Here is a 26,479-nt window from a genome sequence, read left to right as displayed (position 1 = left end):
GTACAACAAAAAGGTATCAATGGCTTTATATTACTTTTAATCGCAGCTTATTATTCCCTTTATATTGACTAGATGTTATGTGAAATTTCTGAATAAGAGGCTGAAGACATTCAGGGGAGTAGTAAGTGTGGCAATTGTTAGCCATTTCTATTATTATTAACCATTAAGCATAAGCAGCGATTTTAAAGGAGAAATGAAATAAAGAGAACGCACTTACGGGTTGAAGCCAAGTGTGGGGCCCGACATATAAACTTCTTTTCTCTTCCAGTGAGATCTATTCACTGAGGTTCTTTTCAACCAGTTGTTGTTTTCACTAAATGTAATATCCCCTTTTTTTTCTTACAACCAGTGAGCAGGGAATAATCAATGACTTTGCATCAGGAGTTTGCAACAAAAAAAAATGTGTTGATCCAAGTGATGCTTGAAGCGGTAGAAAGATTAGGGAAACTATTTTTTAAATGCAGGCCACCTACTTTACCTCAATTCTGACTATTGTTCTTATGGCTTTTTTTTTCATTTAATAAACAGTTATTTATTGAATATGTTCTCTGAGTCAGACATGTCAGTTCTTGTGTCACCTAGAGGGATCTGTGTACCACATACCCATTTTTCTTCATTTTGTCTTATTCTTCTTGGGCTTAAAAAAAACAAAAGCTTTGATGGGGAAAATGGAGTCTGATAAAGCTGGAAATGTAGATGGTCACTCAGAGATATTTACAGAATCAAAATTCTGGTGTCTAAAGTTGGATAATGACTCCTTAATATATAACGTGATATTAGAGTCTGGATGACTGCATGAGCTTTTCCACCATTTAGTGTTATGTGAAATTTTCATCAATGTAACTTCATACATATTGAGACACTATTGATTTGTAACCTGAGTTTGTATTTATCTTGCAGCTGAGATTTTGGAGTGCAATACTTTTTCTGCTATTGATCTGCTAATTTAAAGAATGCTTGCTTTCTTTTAGCCAATTTTAGAAAATGTTAAAAATATTTAAGAGTTTTTTTTTTTTTTTTCTCTCAGACAGGGCCTCACTCTGGCCCCCAGGCTGGAGTGCAATGGTGCAATTTCAGCTCACTGCAACCCCTGCCTCCTGGGCTCAAGCAATTCTGCCTTAGCCTCCCAAGTAACTGGGACTACAGGAGCACAGCACCACACCCGGCTAATTTTTGTATTTCTTGCAGAGATGGGATTTTTCTATTTTGGCCAGGCTGGTCTTGAACTCCTGAGCTCAAGCAATCCACCTGCCTCAGCCTCCCAAACTGCTGGGATTACAGGAATGAGCCACGGTGCCTGGCCTTATTTAAGAGTTCTTATTGATAATCCTACCAGTACAGTATTAGTTTGAATTAAGCATTTAAAAAACATACCATGAAAGTTTATTTTTCTAGTTATTGTATATATAATAGTACATTCTCTTGTTCCAATCAGACTGCAAAGCTGATTATTCTTTTCTGTAACCTTTTAATAGAATATTTCAAAAAAGTTTTTATCTAAAAATAGATGGCAATACAGAAAACGTTTTCTCATGAAATATTATAAGTGTGTAGACTTACTTATAAAGCAAAACAGCATGTTATTCTACACCTTTGTAGGTTATTTTGGACAACTCTGAATTTCCATTACATTTGAAAAATAGTCAAGAGTCAGGTTATTTTTAAAAATCACCTAAGGCGGCCAGGTGCGGTTCACATGTGCAGTCCCAGCAATTTGGGAGGTCGAGGCGGGTGGATTGCGAGGTCAGGAGATCCTGACTATCCTGGCTGACGTGGTGGAACCCAGTCTCTGCTAAAAATACAAAAAATTGGCCGGGGGTGGTGGCGGGCGCCTGTAGTCCCAGCTGCTCGGGAGGCTGAGGCAGGAGAATGGCGTGGACCCAGGAGGTGGAGGTTGTAGTGAGCTGAGATGGCCTGGGCAACAGAGTGGCACTCCGTCTCAAAAAAAACAAAAACAAAAACAAAAACAAAAACACAAAACACCTAAAGCACTACTATCTGTTTTTCTTTTCTTTTCTTTTTTTTTTTTTTTGAGACGGAGTCTCACTCTGTCGCCAGGTTGGAGTGCAGTGGCGCGATCTCGGCTCACTGCAACCTCAGACTCTGATTCGGGCAGTTCTCCTGCGCCTCAGCCTCCTGAGTGGCTGGGAATACAGGAACTCACCACTACGCCCCGCTAGTTTTTGTATGTTTGGTGGAGAAGGGGTTTCACCATGTTGACCAGGATGTTCTCAATCTCCTGACCTCGTCATCCACCTGCCTCGGCCTCCCAAAGTGCTGGGATTGCAGGCGTGAGCCACCGCGCCCGGCAGGCATCACAATTTTATCCAAGAAGAAAGAAACACACAACAGTTTCCCATCTCACCTTAAACTTTTGGTAAAAATATCTTGGATTTTCATTATATGAGAATGTTGCTACATGGAAGAAGGTTTGATGGGTGGGTAGAAAAATATGATGGCATACCTGTTTTTTAAAAAGAAATGAGGAATAGTGTTCTTTGAAAAATGAGGCAGAGAGGACCCTTAGAAACAAACGAGAATTTATATGTGTATTTTAGCAGTGCTTATCTTTGGATGATGGAGTTATCTATGTCATACTATCTTTCTCACTTTCATGTACAAGCATGTATTCACTTCTATAATTGGGATACATGATACCCAACTAATGTACTTGAAAGTAAGTTTTAGCAATATTTCTAACCTAGCTACATTGTGCTTTTTCAAAGAAGCTTGGAATAATAAGTAAATTATTTATATTTTATTGCCATTGAAAACTTGGAACTTTGTTTTACAACTGTATGCATTTTATCATGCTTTCATCTTTGTAGATTGTCCATTTTTACGTGAATGGCTTTTTTCAAAAGATCTGTTCATTTGTTATTTTATTTACTATCTTTTAATAAATGTTTTATATCTAAAAAAATACAGCAGTACTACCACTACACTGCTAAAATTTTATTAAAAATAGATTTCTTCTCTGGCCAGGCGTGGTAATCCCAGCACTCTGGGAGGCCAAGGCGGGTGCATCACTTGAGGTCAGGAGTTCGAGAGCAGCCTGGCCAATGTGGTGAAACCCCATCTCTACTAAAAATATAAAAATTAGCTAGGCCTGATGGTGCACGCCTGTAATCCCAGATCCTCTGGAGGCTGAGGCATGAGAATTGCTTGAACCCAGTAGGTGGAGGTTGCAGTGTGCTATGATCATACCACCGCACTCTAGCCTGAGTGACAGAGCATCTCAAAAAAAAAAAAAAAAAAAAGGGTGAATATTTCAGCAAGGGCAAAGATTTCTGTAAGATTATCTGAGGTTGGAAGTTCTGACAATGTCCAAAAATTTTAGATGCTTTTGTAAATACTCTGGATTTGGCCAGTGGTCTCTCTTTCAATCTATTAACATACCAAAATGTTCTAATCTCCTTTGAAATTAACTACAAAATTATCTCTACTATTGGAGTTATGAACAAAGTCAGTAACAATAAAATCATCTGGAAAAAGACATCAGTAACTAATTAAAGCAGTTCTACCATTACATTGCTAAAAGTTTATTAAAAATAGATTTCTTCTCTGTCCGGGCACGGTGGCTCAGGCCTGTAATCCCAGCACTTTGGGAGGCAGAGGCGGGCAGATCACTTGAGGTCAGGAGTTCGAGACCAGCCTGGCCAACATGGTAAAACCCCATCTCCACTAAAAAATACAGAAATTAGGCTGGGCGCCGTTGCTTACACCTGCAATGCCAGCACTTTAGGAGGCAGAGGTGGATGAATCACCTGAGGTTAGGAGTTTGAAACCAGCCTGGCTAACACTGTGAAACCCTGTCTCTACTAAAAATACAAAAATTACCCGGCATGGTGGTGCGTGCCTGTAATTCCAGCTACTTGGGAGGTGGAGACAGGAGAACTGCTTGAACCTGGGAGGTGGAGGTTGCAGTGAGCCAAGGTCACGCCACTGCACTCCAGCCTGGGCAACACAGAGAGACTCCGTCTCAAAAAACAAACAAAAATTAGCTGGGCGTAGTGGCAGATGCCTGTAATCCCAGCTACTCGAGAGGCTGAGGTAAGAAAATCTCTTGAACCCGGGAGGCAGAGGTTGCAGTGAGCCAAGACTGTGCCATTGCATTCCAACCTGGGCAACAGAGTGAGACTCTGTCTCAAAAATAAATAAATAAATAAATAAATAAATAGTCTTCTTATTCATAATTGCCAAAACCCAGAAGCAACCAAGATGTCCTTCAGTAGGTGAATGAATAACTACACTGAACTATGTGGTACATCCAGACAATGGAACATTATTCAGTGCTCAAAAGGAAACGGGCTATCTAGCCATGAAAAGTCATGGAAACTTAAATGCATATTATTAAGTGAAAGAAGTCCATCTGAAAGGCTACAGATTGTAAGATTCCAACTGTATACAACATTCCGAAAAGGCAAAACTATGGAGATGGTAAAAATAAGAATGTCTGCCAGGGATTTGTGGGGAGGGGGAATAAACAGGTGGAGCACAGGTTTTTAGCTCCATATGATACTATGACGGTAGATACATGTCATTACATATTTGTGCAAGCCCATAAAATTACACCACCAAGAGTGAACCCTTATGTAAACTGTGGACTCTGGGTGAGTATGATGTGTCAGTACAGGTTGATTAGTTGTAAGCAATGTGCCGCCCTGGTAGGGATGTTGATAATGGGGAGGCTGTACATGTGTGGGAGTAGAAAGTGTATGGAAAAATCTCTGTACCTTCCTCTCAATTTTGTTGTGAACCTAAAACTGCTCTAAAAGAAAAAACTCTAATAAAAATTTTTATAGCCCTATGTAATCAGGAAAAGTTTTTTTTTTTTTTTTTTTTTTTGAGATGGAGTCTCACTCTGTCGCCCAGGCTGGAGTGTAGTGGCACAATCTCAGCTCACTGCAACCTCCTCCTCCTGGGTTCAAGTGATTCTCCAGCCTCAGCTTCCTGGGCAGCTGGGATTATAGGCACCTGCCATCATGCCCGGCTAATTTTTGTATTTTTGTAGAGACGGGGTTTCATCATAGTGGCCAGGCTGGTCTTGAACTCCTGACCTCAGCTGATCCACCTGCCTCGGCCTCCCAAAGTGCTGGGATTACAGGCATAAGCCAACACGCCCACCCCAGGAAAAGTATTTAAGCATAGATGATATAGATACCTATAATGCTAGTAATTAGGCAAAAATATTACCAGGGCAAATTTATCAGGAAAAAATAGATCTCTCCCACACAAATATGCCCAATTAATTTTTGACAAAGGTGCAACAGCAAGTTAATGGAGGAAGGATGATCTATCAACAAATGGTGCTGGAATGAATGGGTATCCAAAGGTGAAAAAATTAACCTTGACCTAAACCATGCACCTTATACAAAACCCAACTCCAAATGCATCATGGACTTGGAAGGTAAGGTGTAAAATTAAATTTTCTAGAAAAGAACACAAAAGAATAACTTTGGGACTGATGATAGGCAAAGAGACTTGATTTCTCTTAGACTTGACAACAAAACTGTGATCTGTAAGAGAAAAATTTGATAAATCTGACTGTATCAAAATTAAAAACCTCTACTGTGTTAAAAAATCATTAAAAGGGTGAAAATACAATTTAGAAATCCTGAGAAAATATTTGCAAATCCTGTATCTGACAAAGGTTTTGTATTTAGAAAATAGAAATAACTTTAAAGACTCAACAATAAACCAACAAACAAGCAATTCAATTAGACAATGGGCAAAAGATGTGAACAGGCATTTTACCAAAGAGGACATATGGATGGCAAGTAAAAACATGAAAAGATGTTCAACATTATTAGTCCTTTGGATGAATCTCTAGATAATGCTGTTAGCCAACACCTTGTATTTCTTTTTTTTTTTTTTTTTTTTTTTTTTTTTTTTGAGACGGAGTCTCGCGCTGTCATCCAGGCTGGAGTGCAGTGGCGCGATCTCGGTTCACTGCAAGCTCCGCCTCCCGGGTTCACGCCATTCTCCTGCCTCAGCCTCCTGAGTAGCTGGGACTACAGGCGCCCGCCACTGCGCCCTGCTAATTTTTTGTATTTTTAGTAGAGACGGGGTTTCACCGTGGTCTCGATCTCCTGACCTTGTGATCCCCTCGCCTCGGCCTCCCAAAGTGCTGGGATTACAGGCGTGAGCCACCATGCCCGGCCAACACCTTGTATTTCTTTAATGAATTTTTTTGTTTTTAGACAGAGTCTCACTCTGTCACCCAGGCTGGAGTGCAATGGAGCGATCTTGGCTCACTTCAGCCTCTGCCTCTCCTGCCTTAGCCTCCCAAGTAGCTGGGACTACAGGCGTGCACCACCATACCCAGCTAATTTTTTGTAGTTTTAGTAGAGATGGGGTTTCACCATGTTGGATAGGCTGATCTCCAATTCCTGACCTCAGATGATCTACCTGCCTCAGCCTCCCAAAGTGCTGGTATTACAGGTGTGAGCCACAGCACCGGACCTAAAAAACAATTTAAATAGAGATGGAGCCTCACTATGTTGGCCAAGGTGGTCTCGGGCTCCTGGCCTCAAGTGATCCTCCTGCCTCAGCCTCCCAAAGTGCTGAGATTACAGGTGTGAGCCACTATGCCTGGCCACTGCTAACACCTTGATTTCAGACTTCTGGCCTCCAGAAGTGTGAGAGAATACATTTCTATTGTTTTAAGCTATCTAGTTTTTGGAACTTTATATGATAATCCTAGGAAACTAATACAGATATATATTGCATGGTTCTAGTTATGTAACAACCATAAAACAACATAATTATAATGACAGAGAACATGTGAGTGGTTGCCAGGGGTAGGGATGAAAAAACGATCGACGTGGCTATAAAGGGCAACACAGGAATCGGTGGTGATGGCACAGCAGAGGATTCTGACTGCAGTGATGGTGATGCAAGGCTGTACATGTGACAAAACTGCACAGAAGCGCATGCACACACACACACAGAGTGCACACAAGGATGTTGAAACCTGAATGTGCTCCATGGATTGTGCCTGTGTCAGTTTCTTGTTTTTTTTTTTGTTGTTGTTGTTGAGACGGAGTCTCACTCTGTTGCCCAGACTGGAGTGCAGTGGCGTGATCTCGGCTCACTGCAAGCTCCGCCTCCCAGGTTCACGCCATTCTCCTGCCTCAGCCTCCCAAGTAGCTGGGACTACAGGCGCTTGCCACCGCGCCCAGCTACTTTTTTTGTATTTTTAGTGGAGACAGAGTTTCCACTAAAAATTAGCCAGGACCATTAGCCAGGATGGTCTCGATCTCCTGACCTTGTGATCCGCCTGCCTTGGCCTCCCAAAGTGCTGGGATTACAGGCGTGAGCCACTGCGCCCAGCTGGTTTTGGTTTTTACTGTGGTTACTGTGGGTGTGGGATATTAACATGGGGGTGGAGGGGTGCACCAGACTCCCCGGTATATTTCTTTGCAATCTACTGTGAAACTATAATTATTACAAAATAAAAGTTAAATATGAAAACTATCTTTTTCACCTTCATGACTTAGTCTTTAGTGTAATATAAATACAACTGAATCTGTTTTTTTTTTTTTTTTTTTGAGACAAGGTCTTACTCTGTCACCCAGGCTGGAGTGCAGTGGTGCAATCACAGCTCACTGCAGCAACCTCCTGGGCTCACAGGATCCCCCCACGTCAGCCTCCCAAGTAGCTGAGATGATAGGTATGCAGCACCATGCCTGGCTAATTTTTTATTTTTTTGTAGAGATGGGGTTGTGCTTTGTTGCCCAGGCTGGTCTGGAACTCCTAGCCTCAAGAGATCCTCTAGCCTCAGCCTCCCAAAGTGCTAGGATGACAGGTGTGAGCCACCACACCTAGTCTAGGTCTGTTTTTATGGCTCGAGTTCCAGCAGTGACTCATGGTGCCATTCTGAAAGTCACCTCTCACTGCCAAGGATGCAGGCCACTGGCTTCACTATGGACTGGCCCCAGGACTCAGTTTATTTCAATTCCTTCTTGAGATAGCTGGTTTCTGGTGATTCTCTTACAAAAGCAGACTACAGGAGACAGACAGAATTTCAGTGGATCATGGAACCTGTTCCATTGGGTTCCAGGCCTTTGACTGTTTTGTGGCTATAGGACCACTGATTCCTAGGCACACATGCCCACTGGAAGTCATGCTCACTGAAAGCTGCACTTGCACTGGTGGGAGCCTGTTTTTCGGATAGGAGGTAATTAACATATCTTCTCTACTTCCCTGAGGGAGGACCCCTTCACAAGGCAAGGTGGATGACCTGCTTCACTCTTGGTCTTTCTCTGCCCCAGAGTTCCCCTCCAACTGGTTTTGGTGCAAGCATTTTGACATCTGCTTTCTTTACTTTCAATCTCAGTCTCAGCCAGAGGGCCATGGGCAGGAGTGTAAGCTGCAACTGCCATGTGGCTGCTATGAGGACAGCATTCTCCCTGTGGGTGAATGGCACCTTCACAGAGAGCCACAGCCTGGCCCATGACCCAGAAGAGCAGGAATGTGCCAGATGTCAAGGGCATCCCCACACACACTGACCCTTCTCAAGGTGAGCAGAGGAACGTGAAGGCAGTCTTAGGTCTCCTCAGGCTTGGAAAGTATGAGACATAGTACATGCCCTGCCTCGTCCTTGCTGGGAGCCCTATCCTCCTATCTGCTGAGCCGGACACTGGGGTGCTCACAGGGAGTACCACTGAGGGACTCATGTCAGTCATTCTCTAATTCTTCATGAGAGGCACTGATCAGCTGTCAAATGATGAAAAGGGGAACAGATGAAGAGAAAACAAACGAAAAAGGGTATTTTAAAACTCCTAAATTCATCCTAGAACAATCCAATATGGTGAGAGAATGTCGCATTCATTTGACAGACAAGGACATGAGACAATGTGGTGAAGTACCTGCACAAGCTCAGCCAGTGCAGCTCAGCCAGTGTTGCGTCCCTGCTCCACCCCCAGGGCTCCAGGTAACTGAAGGACTGTGGAGTCAGGAAGCACCATGGGACACTGGGCTGAGTAAGTTTAGGAAACCCATGCCAGGCTCCACCAAGGTTTGGTTGTGTGTATCAGAGATAGCAGATACCAGGCCTAGCCTTGGTCTCCTCCACTTGGAATTAAGAACAGTGACACTATTGCTGCTAAAATGATATATACATGAGAATGGTTAGAAAATCTGAAAAATCTCTCACAGAAATTAAAGGTGAAGTATTGATAATAAAAAATAAAGAGCTAAATGTGGTTCATTTATATTCACAACTCAGCCCTCTGATTTCCTTTCTGGGGGCAACACTATGCATTGGCAAGCACTAGATAATCCACAGGTTAAGCTGCAGAAACACACACACACTTTCTGCAGAGAAGGAAAGGAAAGGCAATTGACAGTTACTAGCATATCACCTAAAGCACACTCCTTACATCTGAAATGTAAAAATTAAATTGAGATAAAGCCTTAAAGTTCTTTCATATGATGATCATATGTATCAGCGCTGTGTTCTTGCACAGCACCTATGGCATCCTTAGGTAACAAGCTTGCACCCTACTCGGTGGCTGTCAGTAGATGGCCCTCCCTGTCTCCTCTCCCTGACACACACCACAGTGCACGTTCAGTACAACCTACAGGATGCCAGGAGACACAAGGGTTGTTTTTTTTTCTGCGTCACAGTTCCTGTGTCCTCCAGCCATGCTCAGTACCTGAAGAACATGAGCAAACCAAGGCCTGTGGGCTAATCCAGCCTGCCCCCTGCTTATGTGTGGCCTGTAAGCTAAGCGTGGTTTTTATATTTATTCAAGGTTCTTACATTTTTAAATGGTTAAAAAAAAACCATAAGAATACTTTGTGACAAGTAAAAATTAAGTTAAATTCAAATTTTGGTGTCTGTAAATAAAGGTTTCTGAAACACAGCCCTGCTCATTCATTTGTGAATGACAACATGGCTGCTTTTGCACTGCAAGGTGGAGCTGAGTAGTTGCTATGAAAACCATACAACCCAAGAAGCCTAAAATATTGACTATCTGGCTCTTTACAGAAACAGTCTGCCCACTACTCCTGATGCAGATGGAAGAGGAGCTGATTTAACATGCTTGTGATAACAATGATTTAATGATACTTGTATATATGCAACTCATCAAGAACTTGACTAGAAGTTAAGAAACATATTCTTTTAGTCACTCTCTTGTTCTTCCACTAAGAATGTCAGAGAAATGCAAAGAATTTGTTCAAAATAAATGCACAACAGAAAATAACTCTGAATAATTTAAGCAGAAGAGAAAGGCTCCAAAACCAGGCAGCTGAATTGGGTTGTATGCAAGCATGAATGCTTTGTAGAGATTCATAACAAGCATGTAAGGGGAAATGGCACAAGGTCTGGGTGTGCTTTAGCATATTTCATCAGCAAAAAGAAAAGTGAGGGGTGTGAGTGTCAGATCTTGATAACCAGGCATAGTATGATTAGAAGACAGCCCCTGGTGCCACCCCCACCACTGTCCCCTGACTCAAGGTGCACTGGGGCACCTGGCCGAGGTTGCTGGCTGAGGTGCCAGCCTCCTGCCCTCCCTTGAGACTCCTTGCTGGGCAATTCCTGGGTATTTTGGCCTGGCTGGTGGCTGGTGGCTGGTGATCCACTGACAGCCCAGGTGAGTGCAGGCATCTGGGGCCTGGTTTGCTCCACTCATACACACCCTCAAGGAGGCAATGTGTGTGGCACTCACTCTCTCCTGCACCATGGCAGATGCACCCAGTGCACATTGCCTATGAGTGGGTAAGAGTTTAACAAATAGGATGTTCTCAATCTCTCTTGGATGATTAGATCTACATATTCCTCCATAAGGTAAGGGCCAGCAGAGGTTTCTTGCAGAATGTAGTCCATGCATTCAAACTGGCAAGCAGGTCTCCTTCCCTCCTCTACTCCTAGCTGATTGATAGCACGCTCCTCTAGGCCGCTGCTCCCTAGAATAGGCTGAGGCCTCATAGGGACGATGGAGGTGGGATGGGAGGGCTTTCAGTTTCAAAGGCTCTAAAAGTCCCCAGAAGTAGCTGAGCTCAATCCTGAGATTACCATTTCCACCACATAAATGAGGTTTCTGCATCTCTTTCCTTTCTTCAACCTGCCTAAGTGTCAGGAAAGAATGAAAATTATTGGGCTGAGAAGCTTTGGGGACAGGGTTGTACCTGGGTGTCTTACACCCCAGTGCTTAGCACAGTGGCTGGTAGTCCGCACCTGTAAAAGGAATGGATTTACTGCCACTTCAGTATATGGGGCATACTTAACTGGACTTTAAAAACGCTTTTCTGTTTTGGCAATCTATTAATTTCCAAAGGAGACTGCCCTTTCACAAACCTCTAACACCGTGTGTGTGTGTGTGTGTGAGAGAGAGAGAGAGAGGGGCTGAGAGATTGAGAGAGAGAGAGAGAGACTGAGAGATTGAGACAGATTATTACCTGTGGTCTTTGGTAAATCACCCTGGCATAGAAACTGCAACGGGTACCAAGATCATTCATCTGGAAAGGAATTAGAAAAGGTTGGCAGCATTACACAAAGCACACAGACACAGCTAATACCTAAATAACTTGTTAGAAACAAAAACATTACCTGGATAATGTCTCTTAAGCAGCGGGTAACTGGAGGCTGGTAAAGCTTATAAATGGGGTCTCCGTCAATTATATCAATTTGTCCCAGATTTGGATGAGCTGTGAGGATGTAACATAAGGCTGGAGGAGGCAGATGAGTTTTTATCTGTTTACATGAGGCAAAAGCAGAAGGTGAATGTATTGTTAAAAGACTCAAGCACATGATTAAAATCTCCTCTTTAATATATACATACTCGCTTACAGATGCATCCTCTCTCTGGAATGCTATACAAGGAATGGATTGCATTGTTTACTTCTGGGACCAAGTATAAGAACTTCCATACTTATGAACCTATTAATTCAAGATTTCATTTTAGAAATCTTTCAGGTTATACTGAAAATATCATCTAGAAATTACTTCCCCTTAAGTAATCTAGAAATGGCTTTTTTTTTTGTTTTTTGAGACAGAGTTTTGCTCTTGTTGGCTGGATTGCAATGGTGCCATCTTGGCTCACTGCAACCTCCGCCTCCTGGGTTCAAGTGATTCTCCTGCCTCAGCCTCCTGGGTAGCTGGGATTGCAGCCATGCACCACAATGCCCAGCTAATTTTGTATTTTTAGTAGAGACAGGGTTTCTCCATGTTGGTCAGGCTGGTCTCGGACTCTCGACCTCACGTGATCCGTCCGCCTCGGCCTCCCAAATGCTGGGATTACAGGCGTGAGCCATCGTGTGTTTTGACAACTACTATGCTGTTTGGCACAGTACAGGGTCACAGACTTAGCACTACTAAGAAGTCAGCCACAACCTAAGGAAGACAGCCTCAGTTGTTTTGGAAGCTCTGGCCCAAAGCAGCAGCTGGTTAACCTGCTGGAAAAGGCTCAGGAGGGAGGAGGGAACACTTTTCATTCATTTTGCTTCTTCTGAGACACTATCATAGACAAGCAGGGCAATGGAAGTTCCTGGCTACCCAGGACGTTGTACGAATGTCTATGGATTGTATTGAGTTCCTGCTCCAATTGGTAACTGAGTGTTGGTTCTATGAGTGACTAGAAGTTCGTGGGAAAAATTCTATATGTTTGCTTTAGTATGAGGCTGAGACCCCAACTGTTCCAACAGTATATGAGGGTTATGGTTTACGCATTCATCATAAGTTAACTTCAAGAAAATGTTGTGCAGCACAGTAGGGAAGGCAGCCAGAGCTTGGTCTCCAGGACCTGAATCCCAATCCTGGCTCATATTCATGCGTCACCACAAAGGAACTGGCTGCACAGGGGCTCCTTGTTGCCACTGGAGTGGGGGACACAGACCATGTGGGTGGCAGTGATGATGCCTGGCTTGGCACCTGGCATGGAGTAGTCCGCAGCTGGGGAAGTTTTTCCAGTGCCGGGCTTACCTCTTCACAGGGCTGGTCGCGGCCAGGTGTTTTCAGAGGTATCGCTGGGGGCCATAGGGTGTCAATCAAACTAAAAATCCCCGCTGTCCTGGAACAAGGAAAGTTAAAGGTATTCATCATCAGACATCCCTTACTGAGTACTAGGCCAGTGAGCTGGTAGAATGCTTAACAGCCTCTAATGCCTAAGGCCATGGAACTACAATTTGAGATGTGAGGCGATTCAGATGGGGAAGAAAGAAGACACACAGACAGATGGACAGACACTAAATCAATTGCACAACAGGAACTTGCTCACTAAATTAGGATCCATCCACACAGTGAAATATTATACAGTCACTGAAATGGTTACAAAAAAAATATTTATGGACATGGAAACACGTTTGTGACACCCTGCTAAGAAAAAAGTAGGCAACAAATTAACTCTCTCACTGTGTGTGTGTGTGTGTGTGTGTGTGTGTGTGTATGTGTATCTATGCATGCATCTATATATATATTAAGCCAAAGGAAAAGACTGAAGCCTATAAGAATGTTTTTAGTGGTTATCTGAGTAGTTTGAAGGTGATATTTACTTTCTTCCTTTGAATTGGGCATTTTGTATATTTTTCCCAAACAGATATGTATTACATGTAAGAAAAGTTATCTGAGCTGGGTGTGGTGGCTCATGCCTATAATCCCAGCACTTTGGGAGGCTGAGGCGGATGGATCACCTGAGGTCAGCAGTTCGGGACCAGCATGGCCAATATGGTGAAACCCTGTCTCTACTAAAAATACAAAAATTAGTCAGGCATGGTGGCAGATGCCTGTAATCCCAGCTACTCAGGAGGCTGAGGCAGGAGAATCTCTTGAACCTGGTAGGCGGAGGTTGCAGTAAGCCGAGATCACGTCATTGCACTACAAGAGCCAAATTCCGTCACACACACAAAAAAGAAAAGTTATCTGAAGTAAAATATATAGAAGGACACAAAAGGACAACAATGTTATGATTTCAGTTATATGGTTCTCACCTTAGATCTGACTGCACTTCCGAGACCTGGCTCTAACCTTTACCTGAGCCCCTTGTTAACAGAGATGGGAAACAGCAGGGCCCCTGGAGTCAAGAAACTCATCTTGCTTAAGCTCTGCCTTTCATACACTGTGAGACCTTAAGAAAATGCTTGAATCTTACATCAGCCCTTCTGGGAAACTGGGGGTTGCTGCTGGCATTATTGCAAGGAGTAAAGGAAGTAAAGAACATATGTGCAGCACCTACTAGGGTTTCTATACTCAGAGTGAGTATCCAACACATTAGCCACTTGATATTACTATAGTTACCAGTATTGTCATTGCTAAAGCCATAAACTTTTATGCTGTTTTTTGCTTAAAAATCTGCCCAGTTTAAGACAGGATTTTAATCCTAGTGTTACTTTGTGAAGAAACCGAGTAAAATTAGGAGTATGATAAAAGATGAGTGTAAAAAAAGGTCTTTATACAGTATAGAAAAATAAACAACCCTTTCCAGATAGTGACAGAGTGCTTATCAATTTTCCTAAAATTTTGGAGTTTCCCAAAAAGTGTTCTGTGAAGTGTAACCCATGAGAACAGAACTCCCTGCCTGTTGCTGTGTGGTGCATCTGTGGCTGGCAGGACCCTCACACGCTACCGTGGGACTGGACATGGCGGAGGGCCTGGAGAACCCCGTGTAAAAGGCACCTGTGGCATACTGTTTTAAACTAAAGCTTCTCCCATTTATAACCATGAAACCCTTTTTGGTGTCATCACTAACAATGTCCTGAAAAACTAGTGTTCCCTTGGAATTCTCTTTGAGAAATGCTGTTCGAGAAGCACACAGCCATAGGAAAGTTCTATTTGAATTTAATGACTTTTATTTAGAGCATGGTACCAGCTAATTAAAAAAGTTTAGACACATTATACATTTATATTTAATGCACGACGTTTAGCTGAAGAATGGCTATGAGTTAAATAAAATGCTTAGTCTCATAAAAAATCAGCTTCTCAACTGTTTTTAAAAACTATTTTTAAGGCCGGGCGCGGTGGCTCAAGCCTGTAATCCCAGCACTTTGGGAGGCCGAGACGGGCGGATCATGAGGTCAGGAGATCGAGACCATCCTGAGTAACACGGTGAAACCCTGTCTCTACTAAAAAATACAAAAAAAACTAGCCGGGCGAGGTGGCGGGCGCCTGTAGTCCCAGCTACTCGGGAGGCTGAGGCAGGAGAATGGCGTAAACCCGGGAGGCGGAGCTTGCAGTGAGCTGAGATCCGGCCACTGCACTCCAGCCTGGGCGACAGAGCAAGACTCCGTCTCAAAAAAAAAAAAAAAAAAAAAAAAAAAAAAAAAAAAAAAAACTATTTTTAAAATAGATAATGGTTTGGATGGCCACTGTTGCCTTGTGAAGCAGAGTTGTCTGGGGCCAGCTAACACATTCAAATGACTCCCACTTCTGCTAGGCATAGACTTGGTGCAGAAACTCACTTTTGGCACAGTTAAAAAGTGTATTGTTCCTCCCACTGCAATTCATTCTTTACTATTCATTTGGTTACACAGGAAACATTCTTTTAAAAAAGTGATCCTTTAAAAATATGTTTAAGAAACAAACAATCTGACAGGGGAGTGGCTACCATAAGTCTGTCTTTTCAAAAATTAATAAACATTTTTATTTAAAAAGTTTAAAATGTAAAGTAAATGTTTAGAGAAAAAGGGGACATACAGATTAATTCATTATGCTTATGATTTGATAACACCATCATGTTGGAATAAATTTCTTGGGGTATACCTTAATTTATAGATTGGATAAAATGAGTCTGTAGACAAATTTTGGTCATTAATCTGTGACAACAAAAGTTTGTGGAGCAGACAAGGAGAGAAGCAAGGCCAGCTGTCCTACCCACCAGGTCCCCAGTTTGGCAGGCTCTGCAGCAGTTAGCAGCTCTCCCAGCAGCTCCCACAAGACACCCAGAGAGCATGGGTGGAAGTCAACTCAGCTACCCGTCACTGAAGGGAGAGCCATGTTTCCCATCACACTCAGTCACAGTTCATCTGACCTCTAAAAATCAGCTGTATTTGAAGAGCAGCAAGAAGAGGGCTGGGGGGTGGTGCAGAACATGCAAAGGAAGGTGACAGCATGGCACATGGCACAGGCAGGGAACAGGGACAGCCTGGGAGCCTCCTCTGTGCACTCACTTGGGGGCTGCGGCAGACCCATCTGCATGCACAGGCTGTAGAACACGCAGCTGCTCCTGGAGGCGGGAGGAGGGAGGTAGGAGGCCTGGCGGGACCCAATAAGAGCTTTCCTAAAGTCACGCTCAGGAACCTGAAAGACTTTCAGCGCTATGTTTTTATTATAGTAACCAGTGTACTTTTTAAGTGGAAAGATATCAAGATCTATATACATGTTAAAATTATATCTACCAAGTTATACTTAAAATGGTTGAAATTACAAATTTTATAGTACGTTATTTTACCATAATGAAAATTATATTTAACATAAAAATAAATACTAAGTGTTTTTTTTTTCTTTTTTAACAAGGTCTCTTGCTCTGTAATCCAGGCTGGAGTGGCGCAATCATGGTTCACTGAGGCCAACCCTAAGACTGTTTTCGAGTCCTCCACATTCTTTAAAGCAAGGCCACCCCAACATGTGACTAGTCACTGAAGTGTAACGGGCACTTTCTAAGAACATGTTCTCACTTATAAAAAAGCCCTTGGAGACACCCCTCAAGAGAGACAGAGTAAGGATGGGGGCACTACATCACTTACATCTCATGAGGGCCCCATGGAGAGGCTGAGACTGGGCTGTACTGGAGATGACCGGCACGCAGAAGGGGGTCCTGCCAACTCACTTCCTCCAGGGCTGAGCCTGCACACTCCAACCCCATGACACTGAGGGTGATGTGCATTTGCTCAGAAGAATGCTGGCCACAGACTTGGATAGAGAGGATACTGTCCACCTTCTACAGTGGAAATTCCAAATCTCTCTCAGCTTCATCTTCCTCCCTCATAGGATTCTGTGATTCTCTAATTCCTAGTGCTGCTGCTGTCCCTTGCTGACATGTGCCTCTGTTTGAGGAGGAAAGACGGTTCCAAAGTCTCCAGTGCTAGGTGTGGGTGGTGAAGCAGACACCTTTCTATGCGAGCATGGCAGCATGGGGCGCTAGAAACAGTCAGCCATCTGCGATAAGTGCCTTCTGCAGGCTGACAGGTGAGTTTGGCTGACTGAAGACTTTCTGTGTTACAAAGTGCTCTCTGGTGCAAAACAGAATTGCACCTGAATATTTCCAATCTATTTATAATGAAAAATTTACAAAGACAGAGCCACTAACTTTAATTTTAAAAACAGTTTCAAATTTGTTGTTGTAGTAATTACCAGATCCTTGAGAGAGAAAAAAATATTCTAAACATTATAAAGGATTAGGAATAAACAGATGGAGATATTTACATGAAGCAAAGTTAACTTATTTCTTAGAATGAAAAAAAAAATCAATTTTCTTGCCCGAATTCTGTTTTTGGTAACATATTTTGGAGGCTGTCAAAATCTAAGTAGAAAACAAACCACAAAGGAAGAGGACTAACTTGAGACCATCTTCAGAAAAAATTTACAAATTCAGTTCAAGAGTCGGAAGTGATGTCAAAGGACAGATGTTTCTCCTGAGTAAACTAGAGCCAAGATTTCCTACCGTGCGACAAGAAAGGTGCATGGAAATCAGTAAGCTACACAGATGCAGATAACTTTAACTGGGTACCTCCATTTCCTGAATTCCTAAAAAGGCAGCCCCAGCATCACCCATGAGCTCAGAAATGAGGATGGGGCAAGTCCTGGGGCAATGGAAATCGTCTGCAGACCAAGAAGAGAGTGGGAGTGGCACCATGCCCAAGAGAAGTCTAAGAAATACACAACAGAGGAAGGAAGCAGAGTTCTCGCCTCACTGCCATTGAAACAATGCTAAATTTACATATTTCTACACACATTTTATGGATATTTTGGTGTGGCAAATGATCTACTTCCTCTGGCCTCATTATAGCTGGTATTAATTATCTTGACTGGTAGATGACAAATGTCATTTGAAAAACCAACCATTCAAAGTAAAGGCAACCAAGATTTCCATACTTCAGTCCACCGGAAGAAAGTAAACATGGAAAATCTTGTTTGCACACCAGAACATTAGCTGGTATTATCAATTTGCTTACCTATTCTCTAAGTTATTCCAGGGGTTATTTTTTCCATCTGATACTGTCTCATCCAGCTAACTCTCAAATCTTCACAGGGCAATTTAAAACTGCCTGAACCACTTTCTTTTGGGTGTGGATAGAGTGGAATTTGCTCTAGGAGATTTAAGCCACAATGGTGCTGTGGACAACAGAAAACGGAAAGATAACAAGGAAGCACCTGGCCCATGATGGACTCATCCTCACAGAGCTTGGAATCTTTTTTTTTTTTTTTTTTAACCAAGCAAGTATTTTGGGTATAAAATGTTCTTAAAATTTGTCATGTTGCTGCTAATTTCTCTGTACCTGTCACTGTTCTAGAACTCATACCTCTCCAAGAGAGTTCATTTGGATAGTGGAATACTTTAGACCAGTCATTCTTAAAGTGGGGTCTGGGGGTCGCTGGAGGTTCCGAGAGCCTTTCAGGCAGCCTACAAGGCCAAAACTGTTTTCTGCCAAGCCTTTATTTTTCTTTCTCACTTCCATTCTCTCATGAGTGTACAGTGGTATTTTCTAGAGGCCCATGATGTGTGATATTACAACAGATTGAAGGCGGAGCACAGATGATAATCCATCATCTCCTGTTCAACCAGTGAAGAGACCTGCAAAATACAGGGCAATGTGACTCTCATCGCTAAATATTTGTTTTTGTGTTTTAGGAAATATTTTTCATAAAAAATGTTATTTAGGTCATCATGTAATGGGTTGATTATAGACGCTTTTAGGTAAATTAATGTGTTAAATCTTTTTCAGTTTTAATTTCTAATAAGGTAAACACTGAGTAACATATTTGTTTAAAAAAACCTCTTTGGGCCCTCATTACTTTTTTATATTACACACACTCCCCCGCCCCCCAAATACATATATTTTTTGGAGATAGAGTCTTGCTCTGTCACCCAGGCTGGAGTGCAGTGGTGTGACCTCCTGGGCTCAAGCAATCCTCTAGCCTTAGCCTCCCAAGTAGCTGGGACTACAGGTGTGCACCACTATTCCTAGCTAATTTTTTAAATTTTTCGTACAGATGGGGTTTCACTATGTTTCCCAAACTGGTCTCAAATGTTTGGCCTCAAGTGATCCTTCTGCCTTGGCCTCCCAAAGTGCTAGGATTATAGGTGTGACCCATCGTGACTGGCCAGCCCTCATTCATTTTTATTTGTTTCTTTCCTCCCTGCTTGTCTTTTACATGGTCCTGTTCTTTAGATTGTCTCCCCTCTCTGACTATCTCCCTTTCCTGCCCAGTGCTGGCCACACACTACACATCTTCCCCGACACAGCAGGGTCTCTACATGCCAGAGACAACAGACTTCAAATATATCTGGTAGGCTGTATTTTAAGATAAAATCTCAATGCAGTCTAAGAAACAATTTCCTATTTGCTGATGAATCATTATTAATAGTGTCCAATAAACTTAGATAGGAGTCCTATTTTGAGTTGCAAAGGTAACTTCCCATTCATTGTAAAATTAGGTCAATGCATATGGGTTATTTATAAACAATGTAACACTTCCTATAACTCCATTCTTTCCTGTGGCTCCACACTCAACATAAAAATAGTAGTTTTAGGAGCAGGCCAACCTGCAGTGTTGAGAAAGACCTGTGGAGACTCTGAGGAAGTCTCTCTGGACCAGAAAGGAACTCTTCATGTGGCTCTCGGGGCTAGGGCCAGCCTCCCACACTCCCATCCTGGAGGTCCACCTCTGAGAAGGGCTCTTGGCACTGCTGTGGCTCCCACTACATGAATGTCACATCGGTGCCAAAGAGAACAGCAAAGGCCGAGTAGTCTTGAAGAGACAATTTCTGTAACAATCACTGTTGGGTTTTGTACAAGGGCATAGGTGAGAAGAGGCAGAGAGGTCACCCCTGATGCCACTACGAGGTGCCTCTGCCCCACCTCACCCTCTGTTCCGGGGCTGGTCACCACCGAGATCCTCTGGTTTAGTTAGTGCTGCCTGTTTTGTTCACATTCACGAGAATGTGAACCTCCTGAGGGCAGGCTCTGTGTGTCTGTTCTCTGTGGAATCCCAGTGCCTAGATGAGTCTGGTTCCTGGGAGGTGCATAACACTGGCATGGCATGAGGCCATGAATCTGGCATGCTAGCTAGCAGGGCTGGCAAGACTCTTCAATCCCACCAGCCAGTACTGCACAGTGAGGACACATGGCATTTCAGCAATGCTGGCACCTGTCACATATCACAAGTGTCCCTCAATGCTTCAGTCTGAGAACTTTTCATGATCCCTGATTTCTTCTGTAAGAAACCCATGGCTTCTGATAAATTTCTTTAACCTAAATTCCCTTGTTCATTTCATTCATTTAATATTAAACTCTAGGCTAGTTGGAGATACAGTTTAGGTATATAATTAAGAAGTAAAAATAATGCCTTCCAGAAGACAGCTTATCTCCTTTTATGTCACCCTTATATACACAAAAAACAACCCTGAGTGAATTAAACTTTTGCCTTGATACTGAAATGGATTTCCTCCAACAAGGTTTGTTCTGCTAGGTAGACAGTAACAAATAGCTCAAGAGATCATGAACAAACTGGCAGGAGCCATGGAAACCTTGAAACTCTAACAAGATTACATTTGCAGTGATTAAAATGTACCATTAGGCTGGTGGGATGGTAAAATGAGGCCATCGCTCTGGAAAACTGTGTGGCAGCAATCCAGCCATTCATCTCCTTGCTGTCTATCCAAGAGAACTGGAACTTACATCCACACAGAAACTTACATATGAATGTTCGCAGCAGGATTATTCAAGATACCCAGAAAGTAGAAACAACCCAAATGTCCATCAACTGTTGAATGGATAAATTTGATGTATCTATGTCATGAAGTATTCAACCAGAAAAAGAATGAAATTCTGGCTGGGTGTGGTGGCTCACACCTATAATCCCAGTGCTTTGGGAGGATGAGGCAGGTGGGTCACCAGAGGTCAGGAGTTCGAATTAGCTGGACGTGGTGGCGTATACCTGTAATCCCAGGTACTCTGGAGGCTGAGGCAGGAAAATCGCTTGAACCCAGGAGGTAGAGGTCGCAGTGAGCCGAGATGGCACCATTGCACTCCAGCCTGGGCAACAAGTGAGAAACTCGGTCTCAAAAAAAAAAAAAAAAAAAAAAAGGAAATTCTGATACATGTTACATCATGGATGGACCTTAAAAACATTCTGCTAAAGTGAAAGACACCAGACACCAAAGGTCACATCTGTATGGTTCCACTGACAGGAAACGTCCAGAACAGGCAAATCCACAGGGATGGAAAGTAGAGGAGTGGCTGCCAGGGGAGGGGAAGTGCAGAGCTCCTGCTGAAGGTACTAGGTTTCTGTCTGAGGTGATGAAAATGTGCCAGAATTAGGGTGCTGGTTGCACAACTTTGTGAGTAGAATAAAAACCAATGATTCTTACACTTTAAAAAGGGTAAATTTTAGGGTATGTAAATTATGTCTCAGTTAAGCTGTTATTTAAAAAGTGTTATTAACTTAAGACAGGGGCCTCTAATCAGGAGACCACTAAACCTAACCTGAAATACATCCATTGCTATACTTTCTTCAACTCTGCTTAATGATTTTGCTACAAGCATTATCTTTCTTCTCTTTCCTCAAAGCCCCACTCAAACTAATCTCAAAGTTTCCAGGAAATGAAAAGCTGAGGACTTCTGCAATAAAAGAGTAGTACTGTTATCTTCACTGGAAAGCTGACACAGAGTCCAGGAGCAGCACAGGGCTGGGAGCGAACCCAGTGGCTTCAGCACTCTACTTTTGGAGTGGCTGCACTTCCTTTTCCTAAGTCAAGCTAGTGGAATACTAGTTCCACGTAACCCCCGGTGTGTCTGTCGGCCCCGCTAAGCCACAGGAGCGGGTCTTGAGCACCAGGCAAGACAGCCCTGCACTGTGGCTCCTCAGAGGACAGAGTCAGTACCTGTGCTGAGCCCAGGATTTGTGGCAGCACAGAACATGGCTTAGAATACAAAGAAAAATACTTCCTTGGGTTTCCACATCTGTATAAAACTGTGGCCATGTGAATTTCATACTTAAACCCTCTTCTATGACATAAGATATTGTGGAACAGTAAAATGCACACCATAAAGCAGTATTTCAGTAATACTTCTGGTGTGTCCTGGAGCAGCCCTTCAATCACCATGGTGGGACAGCCAGGAAGGGAATCTGATCAGGCATTCTGACTCCAGAGATTTATCTCTGCTAAGAATATCCTATGAATACCGTATAGATGTGGGAACTTAACGAAACATTTCCAAAGCAAGTTCACTGAATTTCAGAAAGATAATTTTCTTTTTCTTTTCTTTTTTCTTTCTTTTCTTTTTTTTTTGAGATGGAGTCTTGCTCTGTTGCCCAGGCTGCAGTGCAGTGGCACAATCTTGGCTCACCGCAACCTCCGCCTCCCAGGTTTAAGTGATTCTTGTGTCTCGGGCTCCTAGTAGCTGGGATTACAGGAGTGCACTACCACACAGAACTAACTTTTGTATTTTTAGCAGAGATGGGGTTTTGCCATGTCGCTCAGGATGGATTCAAACTCCTGACCTCAAGCAATCTGCTCTCCTCGGCCTCCAGAAGTGCTGGGATTACAGGCATGAGCCACTGCACCCGGACAGCAAGATATTTTTCAGATCGTAGCTAGCTGGAGAAACTGAAAGAAGGAAATTAAAACACCCATTTGAAATTCAGCCCTTTGCATGATTCCTTTGAATCTCTGCTTAAATTTATACAATTATATAAGATAACTTTGTAACTCTGGAATGTCTCACATTTTACAGGACATCTGCTAGTTTTTTTATTTTTTGAGACGGAATCTCGTCTTGTCACCCAGGCTGGAGTGCAATGGTGCGATCTTGGCTCACTGCAACCTCTGCCTTCTGGGTTCAAGTGATTGTCCTGCCTCAGCGTCCAAAGTAGCTGCAACTACAGGCATGTGCCACCATGCCTGGCTAATTTTTGTATTTTTAGTAGAGATGGAGTTTCTCCATGTTGGCAAGGCTGGTCTTGAACTTTTGGCCTCAAGTGATGTGCCCATCTCAGCCTCCCAAAGTGCTGGGATTCCAGGCGTGAGCCACCGTGCGCAGCCTGCTAGTTATATTTAAAAATGTCTTTTGTTAAAGACAGAGCATTAAAAATAATATATATATATAATATATATGTAATATAAAACTAATAATATATATAAAGAAAAAATCTTCCTAATCAACTCTTGACTCAAGATTGGGGACATGAAATTATCAAGTAGTATGATTTAGAAACTTTGTAAAAAAAAATATTCTTTACACACTTCTGTTCTACTTCATCAGGAAATTACACACACACACACACACACACACACACACACTCTCAACTTCACAGGAAATGAAGAGCTCCTGAAACATGTTGCTATCTGCAACTCTGCAAACAGTTCTCTCTTCTGTCCTGGTGGTACTTATTATTCCAAAAGCCTCACATGATCCACGCGCTCACCAGCGTAGAGGTGGAAAAACCCACGCTTCCACACAAAATCTGTCAAATATCTCTTATAGACACATAAGTTTTTTTTTAACCAAATATTACAAGTGTGCTCTGATACTTATCAAAAACCCTTGTCTCCTTACAATTAATCCTATTATCTTGAATTCACACATCATGTAGCTTCCCCTCATAATGCTTCAAAGACTGAAACTGTGAGTCCTATTAAAATAATTTACATTGACGTGCGAAATAATGAAGAGCAAAACAACAAAATATCCTTTATGGAGCAACCAGGCTTCAACCTAATCAGTAAGCAGCCTGCACTGTGCCACGGCCGGCATTGGAGTGTGGTTCATCAGAGCTCCCATGCCACCCCCAGTCACAGAGAGTTGCGGAGGGGAAGGGGCTGTGGCTTGTGTCACAGTCAGACATCTGGTGTGGACTCTGTTCCACCGATGCCTCCCCAGCAAGGTGCCCAGTACCATGAAGCTACGCTATGCTTCAAGCTGCCAGAATGGATGCAGAATTTGCTTGGGAGCCATGTGAAAGTGAGCTTTAACCCCACTTTCCTACTTTCCAGTTGTATGGCACAGGGGAAAATCTTTATTCCTGATGAGCTTCAAGCTCCTCATCTGTGAAGTGGGTAAAATAATATCTGCTTCTGAGACTTATTTTGAAGATCACACAAAGCAGGCCTAACTGGCCTATGATAAACGGTAGCTCTTGACTTTTACACTCCCCTGTTTCCCTTGGTGCTCAAGTTAATCTCATTTTACCTGAAGGAGACACAGACCCATAGCCTCTGTTGGGAGTGTTCTGGTTAAAAGTAACCCAGCCAACCTGGGAGAGCTATGGGGTCCAGAAGCCATTTCAAAAACACTTAATGCTTCCTGGGGCCCTGCCTGTGGGTCATGAAAACAAGTCCAGTTACATACTCTGGCCAGGCAGTCCCACTTTGGGAATGCTATCCGCTCCCCCTCCAAAAATCGGTTCTTCTGCTGATAAAAAGACAAGCTACTTACAACACATAAATTATATACAACCAATGAAGGACTACTACTCAAAATATATAAAGCTCAAAACCCCAAAAGAAAAATAAACAAAAGACTTGAACAGCACTTCATCAAAGTGGAAACACAAACAGCAATACACAGCAAAATGCTCTCAGTCTCAGCAGTAATCAGGAGCTGGAATTTAAACCACAGTGAATTCCACTACAGACCTACCAGGCTGAAAAAAAAGCAGTCGGGAAAAAAGATAACGAGGACACCTAAGTGTACCAAATAATGGAAAGACAGCAGAGCAGCAGCAGGAGCTCTACTATACTAATAGGAATGGAGGCTGAACTCCGCTTCTGGAAGACAGTTTAGCATTATCCATTGAAGGTTAGGAACACCCCACTCCCATGATGTGCACACCTGTGGCCTAGGGGATACACAGCAGGGACTCCTGCCCCTGCAAGCAGTGACCGGAAATGCCTAGAACAACTGCATGAAGAAAGAGATTGTGGTAAATGCATAAAATGGAGTGAAAATGAATAAACCGGAGCTACCTGCAATAGACAGATGAATCTTACAAGATTTATTGGTTTAACACTATGTTGTCTCCAGTCCTCCTCTGTAAGGGGCCCCCACACCAGGGTCCTTTTGTGTACATCTGGGGCTGCGGCATCTCTAGTGAGCAAAAAAAGCAAAACACAAAGAATGCGCAAGCATGATGCTGTTTCCATAAAGTTCAAAAACAGGTAAACCTATATGCGCACACATACACGCTTTTTTAAAATTTTGATAGCCAGATCTCAATCTGTCACCTAGTGATCCTCCCACCTCAGCCTCCCAAGTAGCTAGGACTACAAGTGTGCACGATCAAACTCGGCCAGTTTTTTATTATTTATTTATTTATTTGTTTAGAATGAATTCTTTTTAAAAAAATGTTTGTGGGTACATAGTAGAGAATCAGGAGGGTTCTTCTGTTTTCCCTAGAGTAGTTTTTTATTTTTTGTAGATAAGGCCTATGATGCCCAGGCTGGTCTCGAACTCCTGGTCTCAAGTGATCCTCCTGTCTTGGCCTCCTGAAGTGCTGGAATTACAGGCGTGAGACACCGTGCCCAGCCTAAATATATATTTTAAAGATGTATAAAAAGTAGTATAACTGCAAAGAACCACATGGAAGAAATTTCAGAAGTGTGAAGATCTTTAGGATCGGGGTGGGGGCAGCAGGTGGCTTTTGGATACCCGCCATGTTTATTGAACTACAGTGGTGGGTTCGTGAGTGAGCTTTATTTATTCACTTATTATTTGTTACAATCTACAATTATGCCATCGTTCATATGCTTGTTATATTTCACAGTAAAGAAGGTTAAAATATAAGCTCAATAAATAAAGGAGATACAGACAGAGATACACAAGGAAGTGTGTTGCAGCACTGCTTTGAAGTGTTAAAAACCAGAAACAACCTGAATATCTATCAGGAGAGGGACATCCTGGTGAAATTAAGTGAAAAAGGCAAACCATATCTTTTTGTTTACAGATATGTCTACATTCATGGAGAAAGATGTGAAAGATTACTTACTGGGGTAAATATCCAGTGGGTAAAAGGTAAAAGAGAGATTATTAAATTGTTATAATTTATGTTAAGTTATGTGAACAGCAACAACCAACAAAAGCAGTGGCTATATTACTATTGCATTTACGGATCATACTGAAAGCCCTAATCTGAGGCCTTTTACAAATGTATGGTCCACGTTCAATGGCTTCATCACAACCCACCCTATTGTTGGTGTCTTGAGAAAGAGAAGTAAATTATCTTGCTTTCATTTAACAGTAATGAAAACTAAAAGTAACGATATTAAAAGTAATGGTAAAAACCGCAATTATTTTTGCACTAACCTTTTTTAACAGC

General features: G+C 42.6%; 1 protein-coding gene across 12 annotated transcripts in view; it reads right to left on the bottom strand.

Annotated features, from left to right (window-relative positions):
- Positions 1-26,479, bottom strand: part of SPIDR (scaffold protein involved in DNA repair) — a 502,324-nt gene that overhangs the window by 25,973 nt on the left and 449,872 nt on the right. For all 12 annotated transcript variants that reach the window (XM_008000554.3, XM_008000557.3, XM_008000556.3 and 9 more), the window contains 3 exons: positions 12,932-13,019; positions 11,561-11,704; positions 11,410-11,469 (listed from right to left, as the gene is read on the bottom strand). In XM_008000554.3, coding sequence (XP_007998745.3) covers positions 11,410-11,469; positions 11,561-11,704; positions 12,932-13,019 — 292 coding nt within the window. The remainder of the gene's footprint in view (positions 1-11,409; positions 11,470-11,560; positions 11,705-12,931; positions 13,020-26,479) is intronic.

This window comes from Chlorocebus sabaeus, chromosome 8, assembly GCF_047675955.1.
Source record: "Chlorocebus sabaeus isolate Y175 chromosome 8, mChlSab1.0.hap1, whole genome shotgun sequence".
Lineage (NCBI taxonomy): Eukaryota > Metazoa > Chordata > Mammalia > Primates > Cercopithecidae > Chlorocebus > Chlorocebus sabaeus.
Note: the sequence above shows the minus strand (reverse complement) of the source record. Positions and strands in the feature narration are given on the sequence as shown.